General features: G+C 43.3%; 1 protein-coding gene across 4 annotated transcripts in view; it reads right to left on the bottom strand.

Moving 5' to 3' along the window:
- tjp2a (tight junction protein 2a (zona occludens 2)) overlaps nt 1-22,846 on the bottom strand; it is a 196,335-nt gene that overhangs the window by 24,728 nt on the left and 148,761 nt on the right. For all 4 annotated transcript variants that reach the window (XM_070887244.1, XM_070887235.1, XM_070887263.1 and 1 more), the window contains exons 9-16: nt 20,828-20,955; nt 19,306-19,384; nt 11,678-11,828; nt 10,074-10,182; nt 6,864-7,086; nt 5,490-5,674; nt 4,748-4,843; nt 4,559-4,638 (exon numbers count right to left, since the gene is read on the bottom strand). In XM_070887244.1, coding sequence (XP_070743345.1) covers nt 4,559-4,638; nt 4,748-4,843; nt 5,490-5,674; nt 6,864-7,086; nt 10,074-10,182; nt 11,678-11,828; nt 19,306-19,384; nt 20,828-20,955 — 1,051 coding nt within the window. The remainder of the gene's footprint in view (nt 1-4,558; nt 4,639-4,747; nt 4,844-5,489; nt 5,675-6,863; nt 7,087-10,073; nt 10,183-11,677; nt 11,829-19,305; nt 19,385-20,827; nt 20,956-22,846) is intronic.

Here is a 22,846-nt window from a genome sequence, read left to right as displayed (position 1 = left end):
TGCAAAACCTGTAATATGAAGGGTTACTTCCAGTGTATGTGTAAAAGAAATATGTCTCACTATCTGGCAGAGTCGTCGGTAGATGACTTTGAATCCAGCGGGGAGTATGATGATTTGGCCAGAGAGGCAGCTCAGCCCCAAGAAGTGTATGGAGTGTATACCTGCACCACCGATTGTCCTCCAGTGAAGATGGAAGTCGAGATAAAAGTGTTCCAGTCTTCATGGAAGTGGACACAGGAGCAAGCCATGTCAGTGATGAACCAGGGTGCCTTTGAGAGGCTATGGAACGAAAATCGACCCGAGCTGGTTCCAGAATAGGAAAAGTTGCACACCTACACCAAGGAACTGATCCCAGTCCTTGGGAGTGCTGATGTAAGTGTAATCCATAATGGCATGGTGCACAAGTTACCTCTGTGGATTGTTGCAGGTGATGGTCCAACACTACTCGGAAGAAGGTGGATGGGAAAGATCCAGTGGAAATGGGAGGACCTCTTCACTCCAGCAATCAATGTCCCCCATGCTCAGAGGCAGAGCAAAACCTCACCTTCGCTTGGGCCAGGCACCAGAGAACAGACCAGCGCAGCACCTGAGGCACAGACAGTCCATCACGACTGCATGACAATGATCCGACCGGAACGACCTAAAAGTACCTTCCCGGCTCCAGTGGCTGGACACCTGGGGAGGAAGATCGAATTCACAGGCACTCTTCCAGCTTTTGTGGCAGAATCGCGGGAGAGAAGGATCAAGGCAGTCGACCTCGAGGACAGAGGCAAGATGGTGTCTCTGCTGCGGTGAGGAGCAGCGTGGCGTGGCAGGATTTCTTAAAGGAGACCTGCAACCAACTGAACTTAGAGACATTGTATGCATGGCAATCAATGTAACAAACCGATTAAGAATGTAAAGAACAAAATGTCGGGAACAGTGTCTCCCCAAAAATAGCAAGCGCGCAAATTCAGGAGGGTAAAGATGCCCTGCCCCAGGTGTCCCCACAAGTTATAGGCCAGCGACCTCAGGAGGGTGAAGGCACTGATCCTGATACCCTGCCCCAGGTCTATCCCACGCTGCAGGCACCCAATGGCACTATTCGCCACGGACCTGGAAACGAAAACGGCCCAATACGTGCAGTCGGCCGTCGTTGCCCACCACCCGGGTGGAGACGGTGCAGCCCCCAGACCCAGTCGCTACCTCGGCCATGTCCGGGAGCGAAAGATCAGAACCAACAAGTTCCCCAAATAGGACCTGGAACAGCCAGGTTCCTAACACCGTTAGAGGGCAGGCAGAAGATTCTGCAACCCTCAAAAGGAGGACAGGGAGGCCACACACATCTGTGGCTCTGCCCACCACTAGACAACGGTAAAGGCCCCCCCGAGTCCTGGCAAGGTGAGCGAACCAAGGCCACCCCGCTAGCAGGGGGCGCAGCGCCGCCATCAGACGACTAGGACCCCGTCCGGTTGCTCTGGAACTAGCGTCCTCGCATACCTGTACTGCTACCCAGTACTGACCATGACTGAACTAATTATGCAATCTACCCAATCCTGTCGCATGACTGTAAAATGTATCGAATGTACGTCACTGAACCAATGTGTCATGATACAAACTGTAAAAACAAAATGTTTTTTTCTTCCTTTCTTTGTACTTGCACTGTGTCTGATCCTGTATGTTTATGTAATGGGCCAGCTGCATGATCTCGCTGTGGGGGGGGGGGGAAGAAATAGGTGTATGTAGCCATGGACATACACATGGATCACATCCAGAACTCTCTGGAACCTTTACTGCATCATCGAACCATCCAAACTGGTAACCACTACCCAATGTTGTGGCAAAAGGACTTGGGGGTTAACAGGTAGAGAGCCAAGCCAAAGCACAGCCAAGGTGCAAGGGCTATTGGCACTTAAATCTGGGGAGAGCTAAGCTAGAGCACATAGTGCAAAGGTAATCGGCACAAAGGACTTGGGGGAGAGTGATGTTATATATGCAGACTATAGATATACTCTCTGTGTAGTCACTGTATAGTTGCATAAGATGGAGACTTGTTTACCTGATGTACTATCAATAAGATTTACACTGTGTCTATACATGCTGGCACCACTAGAGGGTGCAACTGGTGGAGACCGGGGTTTCCTCTCCTGCCCTGATGGCAGGGGCTATATAAAAGGGCCGCCACCATGCGGCTGCCTCACTCGAGTTAGGAATAAAAGACCAAGGTCACTACAGTTTGAGTACAACACATTACCTCATGGAGTCATTCATTAGGTATAGTACAAACATAATAGGTTGAGCCTATACTCATTAGAGTTTAGAAGAAAGAGAGGTGATCTTATTGAAACACAAGTTTGAGGGGGCTTGACAGGGTAGATGCAAAGAGAATGTTTCCCCTCGTGGGGGAATCTAAAACTAGGGGGCATGGTTTCAGAATAAGGGGCCGCCTATTTAAAACTGAGATGAGGAGGAATTTCTTCTCAGAGTGTCGTGAATCTTTGGAATTCTCTACTTCAGAGAGCTGTGGAGGCTGGGTCATTGAATATATGTAAGGTGGAGATAGACAGATTTTTGAGCGATAAGGGAGTCAAGGGTTATGGGGAGTGGGTGGGGAAGTGGAGTTTAGGCCAAGATCAGATCAGCCATGATCTTATTGAATGGTGGAGCAGGCTCGAGGGGCCTATTTCTTATGTTCTTGGACTGACATCCTGCCCTGACACATGTGCTCCTCAGCGTGATCACAGTACGTCCAATCTCAAATTTATTTCCTTGAGAATTTTCTCCTAACATTTACAAGTCCAAGACTTCAAAAAAAACACCTTGTTTTGCTTCAATGTAGCTTAGTTGTATGATGTCACTTAGACAACTTTCAGGCAACAGCGAAAGCTTCACTAATTGGGGCTGGTTGAATTTTAGCTTGCATCCTGTTTTCATATGAAGTACAGATTGAATTTCTGCAATTTTAAGAAAAAAAGTGAATGGAAAATCATTCCAATAAAATGGTAAAATATCAGCTGTGGCTCAGTTTGGAGCACTCAAGTCTCGTGAATGTGGGTTCAAGTCCCACATCCAGAGAATTGAACACTAAATCCAGGCGGACACACCCAGTGCAGTACTGAGGGAGTGCAGCACTGCACACACGTCTTTCGGATCAGATGTTAAACCGAGGCCCTATCTACCTTCTCAGCTGGGTGTAAACGATCCCATGGCCACTATTCGAAGAAGAGCAGGGGAGTGTTCCCCGGTGTCCTCGGCCAACATTTATCTTTAAACCAACATCACTAAAAACAGATTATCTGATCATTTATCTCGTTGCTGTCTGTGAGATCTTGCTGTGCTCAAATTGGCTGCCACATTTCCTACTTTACAACAGTGACTACCCTTCAAAAGTACTTCATTAGCTGCAAAGTGCTTTGGGTTGTGAAAGGCACTGTAGAAATGCAAGTCTTTCTATTATCTTTATTTATAGATGAATCCGTTTGGTAGAAATAAAATTCTGGTGTTTATAAAATGGGTAAATGGAACTGTAGAGCTACTTTTATCAAGTTCAAATAATAGATGAGATCTTTTTATAGAGCTGTTGAAAAGAATTATTTGAATCAATGGACACCATCCCAAAAATGCCGGGCAAAATATCCACTCCTTACAACCTGACCCAGCAGTGTCAAAAGAAATATGTTACAGGAAGCACGCCACCCTTCCGCTCAAACAAAATACCCACCGCCCCCTCCCCCCCCCCCCTTCCCGCCTCCTAACCATGTTCGTCCCACCCACACTTGGAATTCCCTTCCCAAAAGCATTGTGGGAGCACCTTCACCACACGGACTGCAGCGGCTCAAGAAGGTGGCTCACCACCACACTCTCGAGAGCAATTAGGGATGGGCAATAAATGCTGGCCTTGCCAGCAATGCTGATGAATGAACAGGTGAAAAAAAAAACCATTGAGGTCATTTTTCATAGGTTAATTCTGAAAAAGATATTGATTCTTTGAAGATTTGAAACATGATACTTGCTCAAAAATAGATAAAGTGTAGGCAGGCAATTGGTTTCACACTTTCTGCGCATCAACATTATGTAATCCAGCAATGAATACAATTGTCATACAAATGTAATTTTCACCCTGGAAACCACTTAATATAAGCTGATCAATTTTTGTAATTTGAAGATAAATTTGTACACGCAACTGTTTTACTGATTATTTATAAAGTATTTAAACAGATTCTATGTAATATACTGCTATCACCTCCTACAACCCTACAATCCTCCAATCCTCCCAGATCTGTAAGTTCATCCAATTCCGGCCTCGTGAGCATCCCCAATTTCGGCCTCTTGAGCATCCCCAATTTCCACCATTGGTGGCCGTGCCTTCAGCTACCCAGGCCCTAAGCTCTGGAATTCCCTCCCTAAAGCTCTTTGCCTCTCTCTCCTCCTTTAAGACACTCCTTAAAACTTACCTAATATCTCATGTGGCTTGGTATCAAATTTTGTCTGATTACACTGCTATGAAGCACCTTGGGATGTTTTACTACATTCAAGGTGATCTATAAATGCAGGTTGTTGACCAAATAATGATTCTTACCTCTTCAATGATCTGTCTGACTGTGTTCAATCGAACTACACCAGTAGACTTCTCTGCACCTGCATCCCTGGGTTCGGTTTCTAAAATAACAATTATTTTACAATCGAGTGGTTTTGACTTCTTCATGAATACATTGTCCAGACATGCACAGACTACTGTTAAATACACTGATGTAAATAATTTACTTACTGGCAGTTTTGTAGGATGCGGGTAATTCTGTTGCCAGCTTCTCTGTAGCTACATCAGCAATGGGCCCAAAGAGCACTACAGGCCTCCTAAAGCCAGCTAAAATAGCAAAAGGATGTAAGTGGCTAGTTGGTGCATTGGTAGAGCATCCAGAATTACTTAAAATACAGTGCCTCTTGGCAACAATTCTATCTCAAATAAAGGTTAATATTCACCACCAAGTACAGAAAGACATGCATTTATATAGCGCCTTTCATGACCTCAGGACATCCCAAAGCCCTTTACAGTACTTTTGAAGTGTAGTCACTGCTGTAATGTCAGAAACATGGCAGCCAATTTGTGCACAGCAAGCTCCCACAAACAGCAATGCAATAATGGCCAGAGACTCTGTTTTCAGTGATGTTGTGAAAGGCACTATATAAATGCAAGTCTTCCTTTTCTTTCTTTTAATGAAGTACAGGAGGTGCAGCCAATGGGGCATACTTAACATTATATTTTCTGCAGTTGGAATAGTTATTTATACTACTTTACTTTTATTCCTCCAAAACTATATTTCTGATTAAAACCAGAAGGTTCTATTTTTGACCTAAAAAGCACATATTTGCTCACAGCTTATCTAATTCAAGGAGGGGAGGGCAGGGAGATGGGGAGGGGGGGAAACTAAAAAAAATTGGAAAATCTAACTATTCATCAGAAAAAAAAATTCACACACAAGATATGCGGATCATACAAATAGTTCTCTTACCTTCCCGAAGAACAACCTTTTCGTACGCTGGGAACTTCGTACCAACAGGTATGGCCGTGAGGTCCTCGCGACTTTTTCTAAGATTCTTCTTCATTGCTGCCCTCTGACCCCGTGATCTCCAGAAGTCCCCTCGGTCACTTGAAGTCACTCTCTGGACATTCTGCACGTTGGACATCTGCTCAGCTCTAACGGGATATTAGTTTCAGGTACACAAAGATATATTAGTTCATAAAATATGCAGATCGCTGTGAAATACTTAACGGATACAGTCACCGCCCTTCAATTTAAAACAAAATTAACTTGAGGCCAAGAGTAGGGTACTGACCAGAAACTGCACCATCATCACAGAAACATTCCCACCTTTTTGCCAGGAATCAATATTAACCGTTAAACAGATATAGCAGTATTTTGCTTTTGTAAATAGATTTAGCGATGATCAGAGAATCTAAATATCAGACATTTTATTTGTAACCTATCTCTAACTTCCTCTAGCCCTACAACCCTCAGATCTCTGCACTCCTCCAATTCTGGCCTCTTGTGAATCCCCGATTTTAATTGTTTCACCATTGGTGGCTGTGCCTTCAGACACCTTGGCCCCAAGCTCTGGAATTCCCTCCTTAAAAACATCTCCACCTCTTTCCTCCATGAAGACGCTCCTGAAAATCTACATCTTTGACCAAGCTTTTGATCACGTGTCCTAGCATCCCCTTTCATTGATTGGTGTCAGATTTTGTCTGGTAACACTCCTGTGATCGACTGCACAGTAAAAGCAAATACACTAACTCGAGATGTGCAGCATTCAGACTGATCTGTGGTAACATTTTTTTTTTTAAAAAAGACATGAACCTAGTTTAACCTCAAAACAAAAAGACACACAATTTGTATTTACATGGGGACAAGATACTCAATTCCGAATTGATATTTATATAAAATAGCAAATAATATATTTGTGAATGAGGTTGACCATTGTAAATCTCAAACACCCAACTGTTTTCTAGCTTTTCAGCCCATCCGAACCTTGTGTCCTGGAGCATAGGATAAAAGCCGCAGGCTGGAGTGTCTAGAACTAGGGATCAGCCATTTAGGCCAGAGATAAGGAGAAATTTCTTCACTAAAGGTTGTGAATCTTTGGAATTCTCTATCCCAGAGGGCTGTGAATGCTCAGTCATGGGTATATTTAAGACAGAAATTGATAGATTTTTGGGTACTAAGGGAATCAAGGGATATGGGGATAAGAGCAGGAAAGTGGAGTTGAGGTAGAACATCAGCTATTATCGTATCAAGGGGCGTATGGCCTACTCCTGCTCCTATTTCTTTTGATTTTTTTTTAAACCAAGGAGCTGCTGACACTGAACATTACACATCAGAATTTACCTGCTTTTATTCGGAATGATTCCCTTCTCTAGTTGTTTGATGTTGTCGGGACCAATTCTTACTGCTAGCCAGTTTCCCAGTTTGCCATTATACAGAGTGTCCAAAACCTTGAAGACTTCCCCTCGGTTGAAATTCAAGCTTTGCGGACTCTCTTTCTCATACTCAAAGTGTGTCCTAATGAAGAACGAATCACCACGGCCAGAGTTGATAATATCTTTGTACACTGGCAGGGAGAAAAAAAAGATAGGATGCATTTATAAATGAACAGTTGCTAACTTTATTTACAGTTGCAATACAATAAAGGGCACAGGTAATTGTCCAACTAAATAATGACCATTTACACATGTGCGGATACCATATGATGCTGCTGGACAAACTCCTTATCTTGGAGTTTCCACTGCCTTCAATGAGGAACTTAAGGATTTTTGCAAATACAGGTACATCGCAACATATGGTTTTGAGATGTCGCTTCCTTAAAAATGAAGGGTCATCAAGTTGATCTGGCTTGTCCTATTGGCTGGTATTAGATTCTCCGGCAGTTTGCTCCCAAAGATTCGCTCCATCATTTTCCATCAAGCATTGATGTTCGGCGGATGATCACTTTGATAGCAAGACATAATTAATCTTTGCACTCTTGAAAATTGACTAGCTCAAATTTATTTAAGAGTGCCTGGAGACAATTTTAAATTGGAGGCAAATTTTTGAGCAATTGGGTTCCACTTCCAGATTGATTACATAAAAACTAACACAGGATCTGTGAAGTTAAAATAAAATATACAGGGACAGATTGAGGGAATTGGAAGATATTGCAAGGGGATTTAAAAAAAATACACTACGGAATTATTTTTAATATAATTTTATGAAAGCCATATGGTTGAATTCGGAGTGATTTTACTATTGTTACATTGGGGCTAGTTTCAGTGCGAGTATCTAGTTTTTATTTAGTTGAAATGAGATATCAGGCAGCCTGGAATTCCTCACACCTCTCAGAAGTTTCTAAATATTCAAGAGTGTGAGAATTCCACGTCATGCAATGATGACAGATACATTTTTTTTTTTAAAAAGTACAGAAGCAAAATACTGCAGGCAATCTGATATAGACACAGAAAATGCTGGAAAACACTCAGCAGGTCAGGTAGCATCTGTGGAGAGGGAAGAGAAGCAGAATTAACAGGCGGGGGAAATTTTAACCTACCCTGCCCGTCAGCAAATTGAAGCGCTGGTTTTACACCCGCGGGACCGGCAGAGAGATCGGCATACAGGGAACGTTGCATCCTGCCAGATTTTTAATCTCCTGTTGTGTAATATCGGGCGGGGTGTAAAACCAGCATGCCACCTGATCCCGTGGGATTTCCGTCCGCCAAGGTTAAAATCATCCCCTACGTTTCAGATCGATGTCTTGAGGATGTGAAAGGCACTATATAAATAAGGTTGTTTTTCTTTTAGTTTTAGGGCAATGACCTTTTATCAGAAAGTTCAGAACATTCTGATGAAAGGTCATTGCCCTAAAATGACAACTCTGTTTCTCTCTCTACACAGATGCTGCCCAACTTGGAGTGTTTTCCAACATTTTCTGTTTAAAAGAAAAAAACAACAGGTGCAGCATATCCATATTGTACTTCAGCTTTTGTGTGTCTGATAATCCCAATCTCAACTTTTTGGGTTCCAGAAACATGCCAGGAGCTGAAGAGGTGTGGACAGTGGACCAGAAAGAGAACAGTAATTCTGCGGAGAGCCACAGGTGATCGGGTGGTGGATTGCAAGTAGCCTAGAGAACACAATTACAAGTACCACGAAGATAAAGCCAAGGGACATCCTGGGAGTGCACCTGCATACTACTGTCCATGCTCCTAGACTGTCTAGAGCAAGGAAGAATGTGACTAATTGGATAGCTCTTTTAAAGAACCGGCACAGGGAAGATGGGCCGAATGGCCTCCTTCTGTGCTGTATCATTCTATAATTCTATGACTATAGCCTTCTAATTGTCAGTTACTTACTCACTAGTGTATGAAGAATCAGAGTCGTTCAAAAAAAAAAAAAATTCTCTATTGTCAACAGAAGGGGGAAAAAATTCCAAAGTGTTCACATGAAGGTAAATACTTAAACACTAAAAGAAAAACAATCTCATTTATATAGTGCCTTTCACATCCTCAAGACATCCCAAGGCAGTTCATAACCAATGAATTATTCTTGAAGTGCAGTCATTGTTATGTAGAGAAATACAACAGTACATCTGCAGACAAGGTCCCATTAGCAGCAATAAAATAAATAATGTGTTTTATTTATTAGTGTTGAACGATAATTGATGGCCAGGACCAGGACATCAGGAGAATTTCTCCTGCTCTTCTTTGCCATGATATCTTTTATATCCAGCCAAGAGGGTAGAGGGGGCATCAGTCTAAGAAAACCTTTCCACCATCTACAAGGCACAAGTCAGGAGTGTGATGGAATACTCTCCACTTGCCTGGATGAGTGCAGCTCCAACAACACTCAAGAAGCTCGACACCATCCAGGACAAAGCAGCCCATCCACCACCTTAAAATATTCACTCCCTCCACCACTGGTGCACCGTGGCTGCAGTGTGTACCATTGACAAGATGCACTGCAGAAACTCATCAAAGCTTCTTCAAAAGCACCTCCCAAACCTGCGACCTCTACCACCTAGAAGGACAAGGGTAACAGGTGCATGGGAACACCACCGCCTCCAAGTTCCCCTCCAAGTCACACACCATCCTGACTTGGAAATATATTGCCGTTCCTTCATAGTCACTGGATCAAGATCCTGGAATTCCCTCCCTAACAGCACAAGCTAGCTTCACCACATGGACAGTAGTGGTTCAAGGCAGTGGCTCACTGCCACCTTCTCAAGGGCAATAAATGCTGGCCTTGCCAGCAATGCCCATTTCCCATGAATGAATTTTTAAAAATCTCTTCCAAAGGATACACCTCAGATAGTGCAGCACTCCCCCTCAGCACTGCACTGAAATATCAGGCTAGATTACGTGCTCAATTCTCTGGAATGGGGCTAGACCCCACAACCTTCTGAATCAGAGGTGTGACAAGAGTGCTACTCACCAAGCTAAGCCGATAGACAAGAAACCCTGATTGAATTCTCCCATCCAAATAAGTGGAAGATTTGGTTTTTCTGTCCCGCCTTCCTTTAGCAAGTCAGTACAGCTTTCAGCAAGTGTCATGACCTAGATTACATACCATCATATTTGCTCTGAGCAAGGATGGTCACATCTTCACCTTTCGGGATTTCTAAAAGGTAGAGAACAGCTTCTTCACGCACAATACTACGGAAATCCATGGCATTTACCTGTGGGATATACAACAAAGAAGATCACTCATCTATAATTTATAGGATTGTTCACTGCAAAGAAACTAAGTTATAAAAAATAAACTGCACCAAAGCAGCGTCGATTTGGCCAACAGATCCTTCAGATTGAATTCAACCCTTCAAACATCTTTTGGTCTGGTATTCATCGAATCTTACAGCACGGAAGGAGGCCATTCAGCCCATAGTGCCTGATCTTTCAAAGAGCTATCCAATTCATTCCCATTCCCTGCTCTTTCCCAATATAGCCCCGAAATGTTTTTCTTTTTTCAAGCATTTATCCAATTCCCTTTGAAAATGAATATTGAATCTGCTTCCACCACCCTTTCAAGCAGTGCATTTCAGATCATAAGTCGCTACGTAAAAAAAACTCATCTCCCTTCTGGTTCTTTTGCTAATTACCTTAAATCGGTGTTCTCTGGTTATCGACCCTCCTGCCACTGGAAACAGTTTCTCTCTATCCACTCTATTAAAACACTTCACATTAAGTACCAATTTGCTGATTCTCCACTCCGCACTGGGGACACGCAGCCCCAGGCGCCGCTCCGCGCTGGGGACATGCAGCCCCAGGCAGCAGGCACTTCATCCTTCAGGTGTGCTGGGCAGGTAGGATTTAAACCGTCGCTACAAGGTTTGTACAAAGTGGAGCTCGAGAAGACTACCATTACATCCAAGTCTAACGCCTTAGCATCTTTTATAGTCAAACTCAACCAAATTTGCACACTTAACGTGGTTTCTTAATCTAACAGTTGAAATAAGTTGTCCAGGATTCCAGGATGTGCAAAATAAGTCTGATGTGATAATCAACATCAGGATGATTCTTCCACCTTGAGGGGCAAATAGATGTGAATTTGCTATATGGAGATTCACAGTGTACAATCTTGGCTTCTACCAATGATAAACCAGTGTCCCATAACTTATTTGTGAGACATGTTTAATATTACAACCACAATAAAATCTTACAATTAAATCTACAACAGAAATCACATTTCTGTACAAGTCGCTCTGATTTTTGAAAGACACTATTGCAATAAAAATACTCAGTAGACATTCAAACAGGCTAGAAGTACAGTGAATTGTACTCCACTGGAAACAACATGATGTGCTACTCTTGAACCAATCCTCTCATTCCTATTACAACCTTTACGCTCCCATATGTCCCATTATTTTCTATTTAAATTTAAAACCAATTATTCTCAAGTCAATTTTGGCTCATTTCACAGCCTTGAAGCCTTCAAATTTCCCAGTTTCTTTTCCCCAAATTGGTCTGGGTTTTTAAGCCTGTTTTCTGCCTCTCCAGTTGATGGTTTTGGGTGCTGTGAGGAGTGTACATATTGTGATGCACAATTGTGCGGGTCAAGCTGGATGGACCACAGGGTCTTTTTCTGTCCGTCATTGTTGTTGTGTGCATAACTCTCGAATAAGTATTTGTACCCAGGTAAGTTTACAGGTAGAAGCACAGTGGTTGGTCCTTTACCTTAAGAAGTTGATCTCCTTCCTCAAGCCCTTCATTCTCAGCTGGACTTCCATCTTGAACTCCCGCCACGAAGATCCCTACATCATTACCGCCAGCTAGCCGGAGGCCAACACTCTCTCCTTTCTTGAACTGCACCATTTTTGTATCAGGGCTATGGAAAACAGAACATGCTAAGTTAAGTCACAAAAATATCAGAACCACAGTTCGGCAATGCATTTTAACTCTAGTATATTGAATTTTAATGCATGTCATGGCACCAAACACTGCAGATGCAAGTGTTTTAAGTTTTTAAGATGATTAAAGTGAGTTTATAGGGGTAGAGAGAGAAAAACTATTAAACCCTGTTTTGGGGGGGGGGGGGGGGGGGGGGGGGAGGTCAGAACCTCAACGTTGGAGCTAGGCTATTCAGGGGTGTTGTCAGGAAGTATTTCTTCATACAAAGGGTGGTGGAAATCTGGAACTCTCTCCCTCAAAAAGCTGTGGAAGCTGGAGATCAATTGAAAATTTCAAAACTGAGATTGATAGATTTTTGTTGGCAAGGGGTATTAGAGGATACGGAATCAAGGTGGGTAGATATAGTTAAGATGCACAGCATCCATGATCTAACTGAATGGAAGAACAGGCTTGAGGGGTTGAATGGCCTCCTTCCGTTCCTTTGTAACCTTCTGAGTGAGATCATTGGTTAGGCCTACGTTACATTATTGTTGCTATAGAAAGAAAAAATGCTGGAATTGCACAGCAGGATTGTTTGTACCCGAAAGAGATGTTGGGTTAACATTCCCAGCTCTCAAGGGTCTCCCACCTCAAGTTAAACCCTGGGGGGGGCAGGGGGGAGGATTAACATTTGGGGCAAGGTAAAGCTCTCCTAAAGCTTTTTGATGAACAAAACACCAGTCTTTCCAGTGGCATTTGTGGTAATTTGAGTTATTCAATGTGGCCAAACATAGGAGCAAATGCATATCAACTGCAAGTTTGTAGGTATGTTGGATGAAGAATAGTCTGGACATAGACTAGGGGACTCTTCCTGGATATGCACAGATAATGCTGTATCAAATTACGAGTTACAAAATGCGTAACATTTTGTCCTTCCTCCATGCCGATGGGAAAGACCAAAAGAAGTAATGGGAAGGCAGAGGTGCTGCAAGGCTGGACATGTCGGGCAACCAATGGGGGGGGCGGGGTGGTCATGAAATAAAACATCCAGGAATATGTCCAACCAGAGTTGGCAACTTAGCCCTTCACCAAAAAAACCCACAATGGATTAGTTACAATTGAAGTGCCCAAGATATAAACTGACATGATGTCAAGACCTTGACAGCAGTACATTTCAGCTGCCAAAAATATATCTTCCAAAGCAACGTTGTTGCAGCCAGACTAAAAACAGGAAACATCCCAGATCACAATGCTATGCAGCTTTCAGAAAATACATGAAAGCATTTTTAATGAAAAACAAATATTAAATGGTCCACGGAATTAGCTTCAAGGCTATTACGCATTCCTCAACACTTGCAAACCAAACTCAAAGATTTTGTACATAGTATTCAGTTTATACTGTCAGTCTTCATTCCCCTGCAACCTGGACTGCCTATTTTGCACCCGTTAGTGCCCAAATCACAAAACAAACTCATTTCCATGTCAATGCGGGTTGCTGAAGTAGAACTATTGACAACTGCCCAGGATAGTCAGCCTAGACTGGAAAATGCTTGGGACCCATCAGACAATATCCCTTGTGTTGCTGCAATAAACAGATTGTTTGTTGTCGGAAGCAGAGACCAGATGCGTGTCTAGCAATGATTAGATATATCAGAGGCAAAAACGATCAGAAATAGGCAGAACTAACAGATACTAATCAGGCAGCAATATGCTGCATTGTATCTTCTAACCCACAAGATTTGTTTTTAGAAGGGCGGGTGGGGGAGGAAGTAAGAAGTAGTCTCCAGAGTTAGGCAATTCATTAAATAACAGTGGTCAGATGACATTTTTATTCAGCTACACCCTTCAAAAGCAGTCTGATCAGGGCAGATAAACATTGCAAACTGTGATGAACTCCACTTAAATAACAAGGTTTGTTCATCAACTGTGGATGTTACTGAATTTAAATAAGATTTGAAAGACATTACATAGAATGTACAGCACAGAAGCAGGCCGTTCAGCCTGACTGGTCCACATCAGCCTCCTCCCATCCGGAGTGCAGCAACAGCTCAGTGTGCAAAGGTAAGAGTTTGGTAAGTGGGAGAACTTTAACAGTTAATCCCTTTTAAACCATTTCAAGGTTGGTGTAAATTACTAGTGACAATTTCTAGTAGCTTCTAAAGGTAAAATAAGATTACAAGTTTAAGTAAAACTGAAATATTAAAAACGGATAGGATTCTTGTAGGTTTAAGCAGAGACAAACCAGCAAGCTAGCTTAGTTAATTGGCCAGCTAGTAAAAACTGGTTCCCGAAACAGGCCAGGTGAGTCAGCTAGAAACAGTATAAAAAGAGAGGGCTTTGTGCAGACCTGCACGGAGCGCAGCAGCAGCTCAGAGTGCAAAGGTAAGAGTTCGGTAAGCGGGAGAGTTCAGGCAAGTAGAAGCGGGAGGAGTTGCTTTGTCTTGTTTTCGCCACCAGTGCTAACTCCCCGACCTGACGTAGGTAAAAAAACAGCATGAGGACCTGCGAGACGAATTTAGGGAGCTAGGAGCTAAAATAAAAAGTAGGACCTCAAAAAGGTAGTAATCTCAGGATTGCTACCAGTGCCACGTGCTAGTCAGAGTAGGAATAGCAGGATAGCTTAGATGAATACGTGCCTTGAGTGGTGCAGAAGGGAGGGATTCAAATTCCTGGGACATCGGAACCGGTTCTGGGGTAGGTGGGACCAGTACAAACCGGATGGTCTGCACCTGGGCAGGACCGGAACCAATGTCCGAGGGGGATTGTTTGCTAGTGCTGTTGGGGAGGGATTAAACTAATATGGCAGGGGGATGGGAACCTATGTAGGAAGAGAGGGAAGTAGAATGGGGCAGAAGCAAAAGATAGAAAGAAGTAAATTAAAAGTGGAAGGCAGAGAAACTCAAGGCAAAAAGGGCCACATTTCAGCAAAATTCTAAAGGGGCAAAGTGTGTTAAAAAGACAAGCCTGAAAGTTCTGTGCCTCAATGCGAGGAGTATTCGTAATAAGGTGGACAAATTAATTCTGCAGGCAACAAGTAACGAATATGATATAATTGGCATCACAGAGACATGGCTCCAGAGTGACCAAGGCTGGGAACTCAACATCCAGGGGTATTCAACATTCAGGAAGGATAAACAGAAAGGAAAAGGAGTGGGGTGGCGTTGCTGGTTAAAGAGGAAATTAACGCAATAGTAAGGAAGGACATTAGCTTGGATGATGCGGAATCGGTATGGGTGGAGCTACGGAATTCCAAAGGGCAGAAAATGCTAGTGGGAGTTGTGTATAGACCACCAAACAGTAGTAGTGAGGTTGTGGATGGCATCAAACAAGAAATTAGGTATGCGTGCAATAAAGGTACAGCAGTTGTCATGGGTGACTTCAATCTACATATAGATTGGACTAACCAAATTGGTAGCAATGCGGTGGAGGAGGATTTCCTGGAGTGTATTAGGGATGGTTTTATCAACCATATGTCAAGGAACCAAGTAGAGGGCTGGCCATCCTAGGCTGGGTGATGAGTAATGAGAAAGGACTAATTAGCAATCTTGTTGTGTGAGGCCCCTTGGGGAAGAGTGACCATAATATGGTAAAATTTTTTTATTAAGATGGAGAATGACACAGTTAATTCAGAGACTAGGGTCCTGAACTTAAGGAAAGGTAACTTCAATGGTATGAGACGTGAATTGGCTAGAATAGACTGGTGAATGACACTTAAAGGGTTGACAGTGGATATAAAATGGCAGACATTTAAAGATCACATGGATGAACTTCAACAATTGTACATCCCTGTCTGGAGTAAAAATAAAACGGGGAAGGTGGCTCAACCGTGGCCAACAAGGGAAATTAAGGATAGTGTTAAATCAAAGGAAAAGGCATATAAATTGGCCAGAAAAAGCAGCAAACATGAGGACTGGGAGAATTTTATAATTCAGCAGAGGAGAACAAAGGGTTTAATTAGGAAGGGGGAATAGAGTATGAGAGGAAGCTTGCTGGGAATATAAAAACTGACTGCAAACACTTCTATAGATGTGTGAAGAGAAAAAGATGATTAGTGAAGACAAACGTAGGTCCCTTGCAGTCAGATTCAGGTGAATTTATAACGGGAACAAAGAAATGGCAGACCAGCTGAACAAATACATTGGTCTGTCTTCACGAAGGACGACACAAATAACCACCTGGAAATACTAGGGGACCTAGTGAGAAGAAGGGACTGAAGGAAATCCTTATTAGGCGGGAAATATGTTGGAATCAATTATTAAAGATGAAATAGCAGCGCATTTGGAAAGCAGTGACAGGATCGGTCCAAGTCAGCATGGATTTATGAAAGGGAAATCCTGCTTGACAAATCTTCGAGAATTTTTTGAGGATATAACTGGTAGAGTGGACAAGGGAGAACCAGTGGATGTGGTGTATTTGGACTTTCAAAAGGATTTTGACAAGGTCCCACACAAGAGATTGGTGTGCAAAATTAAAGCACATGGTATTGGGGGTAATGTACTGACGTGGATAGTGAACTGGTTGGCAGACAGGAAGCAGAGAGTCGGAAGAAACGAGTCCTTTTCAGAATGGCAGGCAGTGACTAGTGGAGTGCCGCAGGGCTCAGTGCTGGGACGCCAGCCATTTACAATATACATTAATGATTTAGATGAAGGAATTGAGTATAATATCTCCAAGTTTGCAGATGACACTAAGCTGGGTAGCGGTGTGAGCTGTGAGGAGGACACTAAGAGGCTGCAGGTTGACTTGGACAGGTTAGGGGAGCAGGCAAACGCATGGCAGATGCAGTATAATGTGGATAAATGTGAGGTTATCCACTTTGGTGACAAAAACAGGAAGGAAGATTATTATCTGAATGGCGGCAGATTAGGAAAAGGGAAGATACAACGAGACCTGGGTGTCATGGTACATCAGTCATTGAAAGTTGGCATGCAGGTGGTGAAGGCAGCAAATGATATGTTGGCCTTCATAGCTAGGGGATTTGAGTATAGGAGCAGGGAGGTCTTACTGCAGTTGTACAGGGCCTTGGTGAGGCCTCACCTGGAATATTGTATTCAGTTTTGGTCTCCTAATCTGAGGAAGGACACTCTTGCTATTGACGGAGTGCAGCGAAGGTTCACCAGACTGATTCCCGGGGTGGCAGGACTGACATATGAGGAGAGATTGGATCGACTGGGCCTGTATTCACTGGAGTTTAGAAGGATGAGAGGGGATCTCATAGAAACACATAAAATTCTGACGGGACTGGACAGGTTAGATGCAGGAAGAATGTTCCCGATGTTGGGGAAGTCCAGAACCAGGGGACATAGTCTAAGGATAAGGGTAAGCCATTTAGGACTGAGATGAGGAGAAACTTCTTCACTGAGAGTTGTTAACCTGTGGTATTCCCTACCGCAGAGAGCTGTTGATGCCAGTTCATTGGATATATATTCAAGAGAGTGTTAGATTATGGCCCTTATGGCTAAAGGGATTATGGAGAGAAAGCAGGAAAGGGGTACTGAGGTGAATGATCAGCCATGATCTTATTGAATGGTGGTGCAGGCTCGAAGGGCTGAATGGCCTACTCCTGCACCTATTTTCTATGTTTCTGTGTTTCACCTATCAGCATATCCTTCTATTCCTTGCTCCTCGTGTGCTTATCGAGCTTCCCCTTAAATGTATCTCTGCTATTCGTCTCATCTGGCAGTGAATTCCACATTCTAACCACTCTCTGGATTAAGATGTTTCTCCTGCATTCCCCATTGGATTTATTGGCGACTATCTTGTATTTATGGCCCCTAGTTCTGGTCTCCCCCGCAAGTAGAAAAAAAAGTGATATTCAATTAGCTCAGCCAATTCCATCCCCTTGGATAACCCAGGAGGGTCTTTACCTCACACTTCCTAAACCTTTCCACACAACAACTTGTATTTATATAGTGCCTTTAATGCAGTAAAATGTCCCAAGGTGCTTCAGAGGAGCATTACCAAACAAATTTGACACCAAGCCACATAAGGAGACTTAAGGACAGGTGACTAAAAGCTTGGTCAAATTTTAAGACGCTCCTTAAAACCTGAGAGAAACAAGGAGTGGTTTAGGGAGGAAATTCCAGAGCTTAGGGCCTGGACAACTGAAGGCACAGCCGCCAATGGTGGAGCGATGAAAATTGGGATGCCCAAGAGATCGGAATTGGAACAGCTCAAAGAACTCGAAGGGTTGTAGGGCTGAAGTTGTTAAGATCTGGAATGCACTACCTGAAAGAGTGGTGGAATCAGATTCAATAGAAACTTTCAAAAGGTAGTAGACATGTAGTTGAAGAGGACTAATTTTCAGGGTTATGGAGAAAGAATTGGGATGTGGGACTAATTGGACAGCTCTTTCGAAGAGCCAGCACAGGCACAACAGTCGAAATAGCTATCTCTGTCCTGTAAGAGTCAATGATTCTATAACACTTGATTACTATCCAGACACCCATTCCCCCCACCCCCACCTGGTTGAAGTGATTCTGTGAAATAAAATTCCCATTGAATATAGTGACTTTGCTTGAAATTTAGTGATGAGCCATTATAAGCAATGTTCATCTTAACTGCATCATTCAGCAACAAAAGCAAAAATCCCACCGTTTGATTTTCAAATACCACACGTTTCAAGTTTTACATTATCCTCCCTATCTCTGTAACCTCCCCCAGCCCTACAACCCTCCAAGATCTCTGGTCTCCTAATACTGGCCTCTGGTGCATCCATGATTTTAATTGCCCCACCATTGGTGGCTGTGCCTTCAGCTGCCTAGGCCCCAAGCTCAGGAATTCCCTCCATAAACCTCTGTCTCCTCATTTAAGACGCTTCTTAAAACCTTCATTGACCAAGCTTTTGGTCACCTGTCCTAATATCTCAGTGCCAAATTTTGTTTGAAAATTGCTCCTATGAATCGCCTTGTAATGTTTTACTACATTAAAGGCACTATATAAATGCAAGTTGTTGTTACATGGAAGAAATAACCAACAGTACAGTAAGTAACCATGGTCATGGAATGTGCTTTCTAACCCTATTTAAACTCCTAGATTTCTATTCAGTGATATCCTAAATCACAGCTCATCCCACAGGCTCTATTAAGATTAAAAAGGAAAACATTGCTGTTTTCTTTGCAACACTTAGGAACATAGGAACAGGTGTAGGCCATTCAGCCCCTCAAGCCTGTTCCACCATTTTGATCTGTGACCTAACTCCATATACCCGCCTTTGCCCCATATCCCTCAATACCTTTGGTTAACAGAAATCTGTGTCACGGATTTAAAATTAACAATTGACCTAGCATCAATTTCGGTTTGTGGAAGAAAGTTCCAAACGTTTACTGCCCTGTGTGCAAAAGTGTTTCCCACCTTCATTTATGAGGGGCCTAGCTGTATTTTTAGGCTAGGTCACCTAGTCCTAGACTCTCCAACCAGTGGAAATAGCTTCTCTCTGACTTGCCCAGTCAGTTCCCCTTAATATCTGGACTTACCCAAAGATTTCTTCATCTTCTGGACTAGGTCGTAGAAATTCCTTTGGAGCCCTCACCACTGGTTCTTCGACTTTGGATACTGTTGAAGAAAAGATTGGAGAAGGGCAGGCAGATTACACACAGAAATTATAAACTGATTCGTTCAAATGCTTAAAAACAATAATCCGGGTCCAGGTTTTCAGAGTGGGTGGGAAAGATGTATCAGAAATACAGCAGCCAATTAGCACACAGCAATATCCCACACACAGCAATTAAGATTAACCACCAGATATTTTAAGTCGTGTAGAACAATAGATAAATTTTAAACCCGGGGAGAATTCTCTTGCTCTTCTACGAATAGTGGCCTTGGGATCTTTTAAGTCTACCCGAGGGGGCAGACAGGGCCTCAGTTGAACATCTCACCTGAAAGGCAGCACATGGAGTGTCTGCCTAGATTGCGATCAGGTCGCTGGAGTGGGACTTGAACCCTTCTATCTCATGGGCAAGAGTGTTACCAACTGAGACATGGCTGACAGCCAATAAGGAAGCTGCCACAAATTTTGAGGTTAGCAAGTGAACTGGTTTCTCGCGTCAGAGAGTTAACTTATGTAAACCATATACAGCAGGTATGTGTGCACATGTTTTAATATCACAAGTGAAATTGCCAACGTAATTAATTGGCACAATACCCAGAAGCTTGTTACAATAGTAATGTCCAAGAGCAGCCTTTTTATTTTTTGCAGGTTATAAGATTGTGATATTGTTTCACAGACAATGGTAGAAACCCACAAAAACAGTATCCGAATTCTCAGCAAACAGAAATATAAAAGGGTACAAAAAAAACGGAACGACTTAAAAATACTAAGCCAGTCTGTCAAATAAGGTGCTACCAATTTGAACAGCTGACCAACCGAGTTGATAAAAATCATACAGTATATAGAAGGAGGTCATTCGGCCCATCAGGCCTGTGATAGCTCTTTGAAAGAGCTATCCCAATTGGTCCCACTCTCCTGCTCTTTCCCCAGAGTCCTGCAATTTTTTTCCCCCTTCAATTATTTATCTGATTCCCTTTTGAAAGTTAGTATTGAATCCTTTGCTACCACCTTTTCAGGCAGTGCATTCCAGATCACCACACCTCACTGCAGAAAACAAATTCTCATCTCCCCTCTGGTTCTTTTGCTAATTACCTTAAATCTGTGTCGTCTGGTTACTGACCCTCCTGCCACTGGAATCTCTTCTTATTTATTCTATCAAAACCCCTCTCAATTTTCAACACTTCTTAAATCTCCCCTTAACCTTCTCTGCTCCAAGGAGAACAATGCCAGCTTCTCTAGTCTCTCAACTGAAAGAGAAAATGTTTTTATATGCATGCAAATTTGAAATAAAACAACATTGATATAGCTCACTCCAGAAATATTACTGAAGTCAATTGATTGAAACCATACTCTGGAGTCCTCTTGGCTTTGGAGTGGCGAGCTCTCACTTAAACAATACAGACACACCGCTCTCTCCAACTAGCTTCAAAGAAGGGCAATTCTCTTACTTCTGTAGTTATCCTCATTCGGCTCTTCCTTCTCATAGTCAACAGCAGCAGGTAGGTCCGTCCTTGTTGCGAAAGGAGTAGGCATGGCTCCCATTCTCGCCAGTCTATGGGTGGACTCCTCTTTAGAACTGAGTAGAAACAGAACAATCTAAAATGACCATCAGTAGCAAATGGGAGTTTTGGTAGTATCATACGAGGAAGGATTTAATTTACATAGCGCCATTAACATCCTGAGGGCCTTCCATATTGCTTCACAGACAATTTTTTTTTAAAAAAGGAAGTGCAGTCACTATTATGTTGGCGAGTACAGCAGCCAATTTGTACATTGTAAGGAATCACAAACAGCTAGGAGAGAAACATCTAGGAGAGAGATAAATTAACATAGTGTTAAAACTAAATTACTCAGGTTGGGTAGCATCTGTTTACCATGGTCTCGCCCCTCCCTATCTTTGTAACCACCTCCAGCCCCACAACCCTCAGATTCTCTGTGCTCCTCCAATTCTGGCCTCTTGTCCATCCCCAATTTTAATCATTCCACCATTGGCAGCTGTGCCTTCAGCTGTCTAGGCCCAAAGTTCTGGAATTCCCTCCCCAAATCTCTCCACATCTCTACCTCCTTCAAGATGCTCCTTAAAACCTATCGCTTTGACCAAGCATTTGGTCATCAGTCCTAATGGCCCCTATTTTTGCCACGATTGTGTGTCGTTTTTTGGCGTCCAAACATTTTTTGGCGTGAAATACTCACTTGCCAACTTTCGCCAATGTTTGGACGCCTGCGCCGACCACGTGCGCCAGTTTAAAAATGCTGGTGCAGACCCAAGTCAAAATGGGATCCGGCGTCGTTTTTGTGGACTTAATCGATTTTGGACGGTCATAATTTTTTTCAGCATGGCGCACACTACCCAAAAGCCCCCTACCCCCCCCCCCACCACCCCAAAATAACATATGTTTACTTAAGGAATCAGCGTGGCGCACAAGAGGACAGGAGCGAGGCAATAGAATACACAATAAAGTACCTTTCTCCCCATCCCCACAGGGGACTCTTTTTGGAGCAAGGGAAGAAGTTTTCCGGGCCAAAAGGACTGCTCCCCACCGGCTTAACCCACTGCAATCCCGGGCCGAATGGCCCCACCCCCCCCACCAACGTGAAGTTCGGGAGCAGGAAGACCATTTGGCCCGGGATTGTAGTGGGTCCAGCCAGTGGGGAGTGCAGCAGGGGCGGGGGGGGGGGGGGGGGAAGCAGTGGCAGCGGGGGGACGGGGGAAAAAAGAGATCCTTGGTGGTCCTTTCGGCAGCAGTGGGGTAGCATTCCTTTCGAGGGAGCGGGCTTCAGCGCCTCTGGTTGCCCTGAAGACTTCAGCTTTTCGTGCATGCCCAGAGAGTTTTTAGCGCAGACTTGAAGCTCCGCGCTCCCAGACCAACTTCAGAGAGTGCTGCACCAAATTCAAAGATTTTTTTGGCCAAAGTCCCGATTTTGTTTTCCGGCGCAAACCTACACAAAAAAAAAATCGGACGTTAACATGTGCAGGCGGCAAAAATTCAACAAGTGGAAAATAGGGACCAATATCTCCTTATGTGGCTCAGTGTCAAATTGTGTCCAATAATCGCTCCTGTGAAGTGCCTTGGGATGTTTTATTATGTGAAAAGCAAAATATAAATACAAGCTGTTGTTGATACCTGATACACAAGAAGGGAAACATACTGGATGTATTAGTAAAGACTTCCAATAAATTTTCAAAAGAAGCATAGAAAACATCAGAACTAAAGTCATGACTCCAAACCCTCACCCCACTCAAGTTTTAAACTTGGTGAAAGGTGGAAGCCCCAATTCCGAGGGACAGAGACACCACAGGAATATGAGGGTCAGAGACATTGAGCAACTAAATCCAAAGAACAAATGTGGTGCACTAGAAAAGAGAAGGCTGAGGGGTTACCTAATGGAGGTCTTTAACATTATGATAGGGTAGACGTAGAGAAGATGTTTCCACTTGTGGAGATCATCAGAACTAGGGACCACAA

The sequence above is a fragment of the Pristiophorus japonicus genome, chromosome 1 (assembly GCF_044704955.1).
Source record: "Pristiophorus japonicus isolate sPriJap1 chromosome 1, sPriJap1.hap1, whole genome shotgun sequence".
NCBI lineage: Eukaryota > Metazoa > Chordata > Chondrichthyes > Pristiophoridae > Pristiophorus > Pristiophorus japonicus.
Note: the sequence above shows the minus strand (reverse complement) of the source record. Positions and strands in the feature narration are given on the sequence as shown.